This window comes from Coptis chinensis, chromosome 1 (assembly GCF_015680905.1).
Source record: "Coptis chinensis isolate HL-2020 chromosome 1, ASM1568090v1, whole genome shotgun sequence".
In the NCBI taxonomy this organism is placed as follows: Eukaryota; Viridiplantae; Streptophyta; class Magnoliopsida; order Ranunculales; family Ranunculaceae; genus Coptis; species Coptis chinensis.
This window is the reverse complement of record NC_141456.1, coordinates 49,844,656-49,853,340: the sequence shown is the minus strand read 5'-3', so window position 1 is coordinate 49,853,340 and position 8,685 is coordinate 49,844,656. Positions and strand designations below refer to the sequence as shown.

The window sequence follows — 8,685 nt, the reverse complement described above, 5'->3', positions numbered from 1 at the left end:
ATTATTGTACCACTGGAGGTGTGACTTGTTGGTTATTTCTCCAACCAAAGTTGGGATTTTGTCTCCAAAGGCTTAGGTTCACTATTAATAGAACAAGAATGTTCATAGGCTATAGGGCGATGGGAGTCGGGATGCTCGGGGACTCCAACAAACTACATGGATTTTAATTTACATTCATGACGGGGATAGGCTTTTGTTGTACAAAAATGGCCTCAACCTTTTAGTTAGAGATTCGATTAAATTTTTAAGTTCTAGATCGGGTTTAACCTCAAACATACTTGGTAGCCTTTTAATCGTGGAAGAAGAACTAGCGGAGCGGGAGTAATCGTCACTACCCCCAGTTGTTATTTCGCTTAGTTTGATCCTCTAAAAATTTGTAAGCCTCAGAGGCTCCTTTACTTAGGAAACTACCCCATCATTATGTCAAGGACTTCTTTATGGTGATGTTGAAGTCCTTTGAAAAGGCAATCTAACTAACGTGTCTTTTGCTAGGTTATGGTGTGGACACTCTATAAGGAGATCGGTGAAAGCGATTCCATGCCTCGAAAAATGATTCATGAGGGTTACTGTCCGGAAGAAATGAATCTTGGAAAGCATTTCATCCGTCTTTAGGGGTGGGTAAAATGTTCCATAAACAAACAACAAGTTTAGCCCACGAGTCCACAGAATTAGGCTTGGGCAGTTAACCAAGACGCCTTTATCGGCTAATGTGAAAGGAAATACCCTTAGTTTAATCTGTTCGCACCAAACCGTAGGATGGTGGAATGTAGTAAGGACTTGTTCAATCCTACGCATGTGTTGGTAAGGTTTTTCATGGTCTAGACCATGGAAAACGGGTAACAGATTAAATATGTTTGGGGGAATTCGAAAATCCCCCACTGGGTCTGCTAGAACGATGCAAGACTTAGGGCTATCGCTCAAAGCTTTGTAGAAGTCGGAGAGAGGAGTCTCTCTTTCTTCAGCCATTATGTCAGGTATGGTGTGTGTGATAGTAGTTAGAGGTGTCGTGGGTGGTGTACTAGATAGACTTGTTTGTTGTGGTGTAATTACGTTTGTTGTTTTTGTTCGACCAGACCTTAATCTCATGCAAGACTAAGTTGAGCTTAACTAACATGCAACACTCCAAACAATTCGATATACTAGTATAAAACCTCTAACTGGAAATCGAGGTATGGAAGAAAGGAATACCGATAAGCGTCCTTGCTTCGCTTATGAATAGCGTCTTGTGGTGCAGCGTGTTCGTGTAATAAGAGATTAGAACACCGAAAAACTTGACAATTCAAGTTTAAATCAAACCGTGGAAATCGAATTTCGAGAGGAGGGGCGGTAGCCGCTTATATCTTGAAGCGTGGCGGCGCTTCAAGGCAAAGTCGAAGCTCGATGAAGATAGCGGGTCGCTCTCTTTGAAGCTGGGCGCTTTTAGTGTATAAGCGAAAGTCCATGAAGATAGCGGTCGCTCTCTTTGGGCGTGGCGCTTCGATCGTTTTTTCGAATTTTTCCAAAACTGAAACGGCAACCACAGTATGAATCAAACAAGGGTGGGTGGGTGAAATGGGACTTAAAAATAACTAATTATATTATGAAAACAATGCTAAAGTTCTTCTAAGATGGCAGCGGCGCCATTTGATAAATGTAAAATGAATAGTTTACCTACGAAATGAACTACGAATCCACAACGTAAGTAAACTAAACTTTTGCTTTTACGAGTCTCAATTATCAAAGCTTCTACTCTCAATGCGAATTGCACTAAGTGGAGTAGGAAGTTCGTTCCACTCCTAGTTCCCTAGCATGGATTGTTTTCTACGTCTAACTAGTCGCTCTTAAGTCAATGAGAGCTTTATGAAGGGTGTTATACTACGATGAAACTAAAATGAGTCTACGTTGAATTTAACTACGAATACTATGGGAATATGCTTGTTTTTGAATCTAGATAAAGGATTAGAGGGGAATTGAATCCACCTCGAATCCAACTCAATAACCTAGTATAGATTCTTGTATCTCGATTCTCACGTTCTTACGGCAAGAAATTCGAGTTCTAATCCCTAGTGTTCATGGCATTTCTACCGAGTACTAACTAGCATGTGAAGTCGTCCACCCATTCTCATGGCTTAAACACACGACTTTCTAGAGTGGAATAGAATCTACAAACAATTCTACACTAACAACTAAGTTTTCATCAAGGCTTCATCAACCCCTCAAATGGAGGTTTTAGCCTTGATTCATTAAACTAACATTTCCCATTGAATCTAAACTAAACATAATGTAAAGATTCTAACTTTATGAAATTTAACTAATCTAAATTAAACAATAACAAAAATCTAATTAACAACTAAGCATTGAATAACAAGTAGTAAATGAAATTAGATCTAACAATTGTAATTGACAAATCGAAATTGAATCAAGAACAACTATTTTATTATCTAATTCAAGGGAGAACAATCATTCAATACTAAATTTAGAACAAGAATAAAACTAATTACTTTAATATAAAAACTAGATCTAGAACTAAGGTTTAATGGAGGCTAACTAATCTAATTATTTTCTAACCTAACTATCTACCATTAACAAAGAATGAAGCTTTTGTTTTTATACATCCAGATCTAAAATTCGTGCATGGGCTTGGAGCCATGTTTTGGGCCAGAGAATCAGGCCCAAAACCCATTTATTTCAGTCCAAAAAGGCCTCTTCAGCTGCAGTTGGCTTCCACAGACTTTTCGTCCACTTCTGCTCCTCTGATTGGGTCAAGGCTTGGACCATTGCGAAGCTCTTTCCGAGCCGGTCGTTTTGACATAAGGTATGCCCAATTCCGAGGTCTGAGTCCAAAGATATGGCATTCGGAAGTTCTGCTGACTTTTGCTCCTTTATCTCGCTAAAGTGGCACATTTCCGCACATAATGGACTTTGAAGCCTGAAATGCATAAAAACGCTGTGTCGATCGTTAACTCTTACTTATTATTCACATAATTGGTCTAACAGTATGATTATTAAGGGGTTAAAACTACAGTTTTGGGCTCTTATCATGCATGGCATGCAGACTTAGGCACACTTAAAGGTGCAATCTAGTGAACCTCTTATGATCAGTAGGCTCGGTGTGGGTGACTATACCGTTGTGTCACCTTTCCTTGTGTCTCGGGCAGTCTTCAATGCACTTCGACTATCCGATGAGTGGATATTCATGTCTTCCTCAAACTAGAAAGATTAATATTTATCAAATTTTGTTGAAATCTCCGATACACTTGTATTTATTTCCGTTTCAAACATACTTACTCATCCTTTCAGAATCGTGTTTATCCAAATTTTACCAAAGGGTGTGTACTTGTCCTCTGCCTTGAGCACATGCAAAATTCAGATAGTAGTTCATTGATATATTGTTCAAAGCCACTTTCATCTTCTCATTCTTCACCATTTAGGTGAAATAGTTGGGTATCTTGTTGAACAACTATCAAGCGGTAATCTTTTGCACACCCGGATGATAATAGTTGTGATGGAATTAAACTTGAAGAAACTGAAGCTTGGCAACTCGATTAGCTTACCAAGCCATGCTTCCCGGAGTAGTACTTGCGTGTGCCCATATCTTGATCGCTACTTTTTAGCATCCGGTTGGTAATAAGCGTATGTTGTGTTTCACTATTGTGAAGATGTAGGTGAATATAAAGTATATCTCGAATTCATCTATATTACATCACATTTTCATCTTTTCATGGCTAATGTGGATGTCTAAATTTTTTTTTTGTTAGTTGCAATATGTTTTTTAAAATCAGTGTGGAATGTTGTATGACGGGGCTATTGTGATGGACAGGTTGTTTGAAAATTATTTTGTAGGTAGTTAATATGGTGAAAAGAAACAATCAGCGATTTTTTTTTCTTTTTCAAAAAATATTATAAACCACGGTTTCAAAATAATCGAGGTATAAAGAGACATTATAAACCACGTTTCTTTCCAACCGTGGTGATTGTTAGCGCTATTAGCCACGGTTTTGGATATCCTAATATCACGGTTTTGTTACCACGGTTTTGTTAGGATTATCCTAACAAAAACCGTGGTAAATACTAGGAATCTAATACCACGGTTTTGTTAGGATTATTAGTCACGGTGGCTGTTACCACGGTTCTAAAACCGTGGTAACAAAACTGTGATTTTAGAACCGTGGTAACAACCACCGTGACTAATAATCTATCCTAACAAAAACCGTGGTAAATACTAGGAATCTAATACCACGGTTTTGTTTGGATTATTAGTTCACGGTGGCTATTACCACGGTTCTAAAACATTGGTTAAAAGCTTTTTACCACTGTATATAACAGTGGTATATGAGCTTTTCTATAGTAGTGGTACCTAATTATATTATGCATCCCAATTAATCAACAAAGCTCATGGTTTCTATATTTTGATATTTATACATGTAATTTTTATACGTGAACATAAAATGTACTAAAATTAAATATACCACCCCCAAACAATTTGGGAGAAAGGGGTTTATGAAATAATATAAAACACGCCTTTTGATAAAAAGCTTGTTTAGTTGTTAATGGGGACTTCTAAGGGGTGATTTTAAACCTTAGGGGTAGTTAGATATTTTTACAAAAAAAATTTAGGAAACATGAAAAAAACACACGGTTTAGGGAGTTTAGAGGCTACAAACCCTAGCACACCATCTAGGGATCGTAGGGAAGGAGATGATGCTGACCACGAAACACCTTTGAGTGAGGAAGAAGACATGGAGTTTATAACGTCTGTGCTTAGGAAAAAATATGGAGTGGGTTCTTTGGAGCGGTATAGGAAAAGGTTAAACCTTGAAAATTTTGGATCTGCCAAAACAGAAGACCGCAAGATACAGGATTTGGCATTGGATATAGCGTGGAAGATTCATAAAGAGGAAGGCCATGGGAGTAAGTCACCCGATACAACAGTGCAGTACAAAAAAGAAACACTAGAGAAGCTTCAGAACGATGTAGAACGATACTTTAAAGCAACGAGGGTTGTAGGGGTGGAAGCTGTATTGACCACTGCAAGTTTAGGTGAAAGTCATGTTAACAAGGATCATACCGCCCTAGGAAGTGAAAAAGAACATGAGGAAGGAGAAGATTCTCAGTCCAAACAAGAGGTTAGCGGTGCAAAAACAAAGACTTGAGAATGCGATTCTTGATGAGAAGCAGAAACAGAGCATTGGAGATTCAAAACCAAAAAGTACTTGGGCCGAAGTGATAGGGAGAGGGGCTGTTGGAAAGGAAGAACTGTGTTATGTACCTCCCACCATTGTAAATGGTAAGCCAGTAATACATGTCCAAAGCTCGCAATTTTCAGCGTACAATAAAAAGTTTGAAAACTTGGTGATTGGGTCATTTGTGGGGAAACGGCTAAACTACAATTATGTAAAGGAGATTGTGAGTAGAGCATGGAGGGTAAAGAATTTCGTGATGAAACCTTATGGAGATACCATGTATACCTTTCAGTTTGAGAAGGAGGATGATCGGAAAGCAGTTTTGGATCTTGGTTCATTTCATATTGCAAGCAAGCTGTTTGTGGTTAGGCCTTGGAGACTATTTGTTGAAGCGGAAACAAGAGAGATAAAAACTATCCCAATATGGGTGATTGTAAAAGGATTGCCTATGGAGATGTGGAATAAAAATGGCTTCAGCCAAGTGGGGAGTGCCATTGGAGTTCCAATCTTTAATAGACTATGTAGGAATTTTTTGTGGACTGGGCCAGACTGTGTTACATCTCATGCATTGATATCTTGGGAGAAGGTTTGTTATCCTTATGAAGAAGGAGGGTTGGGAGTGAGAGACATAGCATCAGTTAATGAAGCAACGAACTTAAGGCATCTGTGGAATGTGGTGAGCAACAAGGAAACACTTTGGGTGCAATGGGTACAGAAAAACCTTATAAAGAGGAAGGACTTCTGGCATATGGCTGTACCAAGAAATTGCTCATGGAGCTGGAGAGGAATACTAAACAACAGGAAAGAAGGTAAGATGATTGTGATGCATCAAATTGGGGATGGGCAAAACACTAGATTTTGGCTTGATCCTTGGCACCCAGCTGGAATACTCAAGAAGTTCTTTCCACAGGCACTTCTATATAAACTCAACATGTAACCTTAATGCAAAAGTATCGCAGGTTATAGAGAATGGAAACTGGGAGATACCACAAAATATTAAGACGCACTTGTCAGATATAGTTATGCAAATGGAGGAGGTCGTGGGAATAACAGGAGGAGAAGATAAACTCATTTGGTCAGTTTCGCTAAGGGAAGTATAGTATGAAAGACACTTATCATCATGTTAGGAAATCGAAAACAAAAACTGAATGGAGTCACCGGTATGGTACTCTAATCGATACCGGAGACATTCTTTCATCAGCTGGATGGCTATACAAGGAGCGTTACGGACACTCAAGAAGCTTAGAGAATGGGGGACGGTACAATCAGATGTTTGTATTCTTTGTTGGCGAGAAATTGTAGATGAAGAGCATCTGTTTTTCGACTGTTACTATGGCCAATTTGTTTGGGCGTCGTTACTTCAAAGAATTGGGTATAGTAGGGGCAAAGCAGCCACATGGCGGGAAGAACTGGAGTGGGTTATTCAGATAATGAAAGGAAAGGGAGTGAAACAAGATGCAATGAAATTAGTTTGGAATGGGATGATTTATTGGATTTGGAGGGAGCGAAACACTAGAATATTTGAGAAGAAGCAAAGTACAGCAGAGCAAGTCGTGGAAATGATATTCAATGATGCAAGAACCAAATTGCAATCAATGAGAATCACGATGGAACCAGGGAATGAGTCGCAGTTCATTAGTAGCATCTGGAATGTGCGAATCAAAGAAAAGGTTGTTGTTCAGAAAAAATGCAGATGGGAGCAAGGAGAAGATGATATACATGTGTTGAATACAGATGGGACACTTCAAGGAGATATGGGAGGATGGGCTGCTGTGATCAGAGATGCAAAGGGAGGAGTGGTTGCGGCAAGAAAAGGGAAGTCAGACTATGGGACAATTGCAATGATTGAACTGCAAGGAGTGGAGAAGGGACTAGAACTGGCAATGAGGCTGGGCATTAGAAGGTAGAGGCAAGAACAGATTCCACAAATGTTGTCGCATTCATGAGAGACACAGGGCAACAGCCATGGCAAAGCGAAAAGATGCTCGAACATCGCGACCGCCAGGGTGGGACAGTTTGGAAAATTTCAAAATATATCATGTGTATAGAGAAGCAAATAAATTGGCTGATGCATTAGCCAATAATGTACCCAATGTGCGTAATATTGATATTATCGCTAGCTCTTTTTCAGAGGATATTAGGAAAATTGTATATGAAGATGCGATAGGCATGGAATATGTGAGATTGTAACAAGCTGAAAGTTATTTTTTAATTTATGAAAAGGGGTAGGGGACCTCTCTAAAAACCTCGCTTGCCTACCAAAAAAAAAATAATTAAATTACATAACTAACTAACTTATACTCTACTGGAGTGAACATGACAAGCAAAGGGTAGCAAAGAGTTTTGTGATGAATTCAAACAAATGTAATATTGGATCAGTAGTATTCAATGGTGGCAAATATAGGGTGATTTTAGGCTTTAGGGGTATTTCAGTCTTTTAGCAATCAAATAGAAAAACAATGCGAAATTCAAACGAAATTAGGGATGCAGCAGCCTAAAGCTTTAGCACACTAGCTAGGGCACACAATGAGGGAGATGAAATTGAGTGTAAATACACTCACAAATGAGGAGGAAGAGATGGAGTTTTACAAGGCTTTCCTCGTCCAGAAGTATGGGGTCGGTTCGCTTGAGAGATTGAGACAAAGAATCGATCTCAAAATCAGATCTGAAGCGAATTTGGTATCCAACCATGAAGGCCGCACGATAAAGGAGGAAGTTCTAGATCTTGTATCCAATGGGAGTGAAGAACAACCAGCTCGGGTAAAAGAAGTTCAAGACCTTGAAGCGGGGCAGAAGTCCGACGCATTGAAAATTCACGAGGAAATAAGAAGGGAGGAACAAGAGGGGTCTCGCGACCTGTAGGAGTTGAAGAGGATGGAGGATTCATTTTTTGACAAGTGAACAGAGCTGAGAGCGATGAGATTACCAGTAAAGTGATTCTAATGGAAAAAAACCCGATATCTTCGGGAGAAGAAGATAGAGAACCAGAAATATCGGAAATTCAAAAGAATAAGATGGAAGGTCATGAAGAACCTCCAAAGATCGATAGCCATAAGGAGAGCACTATTTTGATGGGTGAAGGATCAAAAACTAGTAATCCTAATACTAGTATGATGGCCAAAGAGAAATCAGACCTACTGAGGGGTACTGGGTTGGAGCGTGTAACAGACGGTATAAGAAGAGGGAAAGGCAAGGAACATCAAAGCCGTCAGAGTACATGGGTTGAAGTGCTGGGGAAGAAGGCTGTGGGAAGAGATGAACTCTCATATATAGCGCCAACACGTGTGAATGGGAAACAAGTTGTTCATGTTCAGAGCGAGCAATTCACTGATTACAACAAAAGGTTTGAGAACTTGGTGATAGGATCATTTGTGGGGAAAAGATTGAACTTCACTTATGTGAAAGAGGTTGTAACACGTACATGGGGCATAAGGAATTTTACTATGAAGCCATATGGAGATAGTATGTTCACCTTTAAGTTTGAGAGGGAAGAAGACAGAATGGCAGTATTAGATATTGGTTC

General features: G+C 39.3%; 1 protein-coding gene across 1 annotated transcript; it reads left to right on the top strand.

Moving 5' to 3' along the window:
* Nucleotides 1–6,367: 6,367 nt before the first annotated feature.
* LOC147524409 (uncharacterized) lies at nt 6,368–7,069 on the top strand. The gene has a single exon (XM_086574710.1). The coding sequence runs from the start codon at nt 6,368–6,370 to the stop codon at nt 7,067–7,069; it is 702 nt and encodes a 233-aa protein (XP_086430836.1).
* Nucleotides 7,070–8,685: the final 1,616 nt, after the last annotated feature.

Bases quoted from the DNA above. Each gene is read 5' to 3' on its own strand.
- LOC147524409 (XM_086574710.1), top strand. From the start codon at position 6,368: ATGGCTATACAAGGAGCGTTACGGACACTCAAGAAGCTTAGAGAATGG.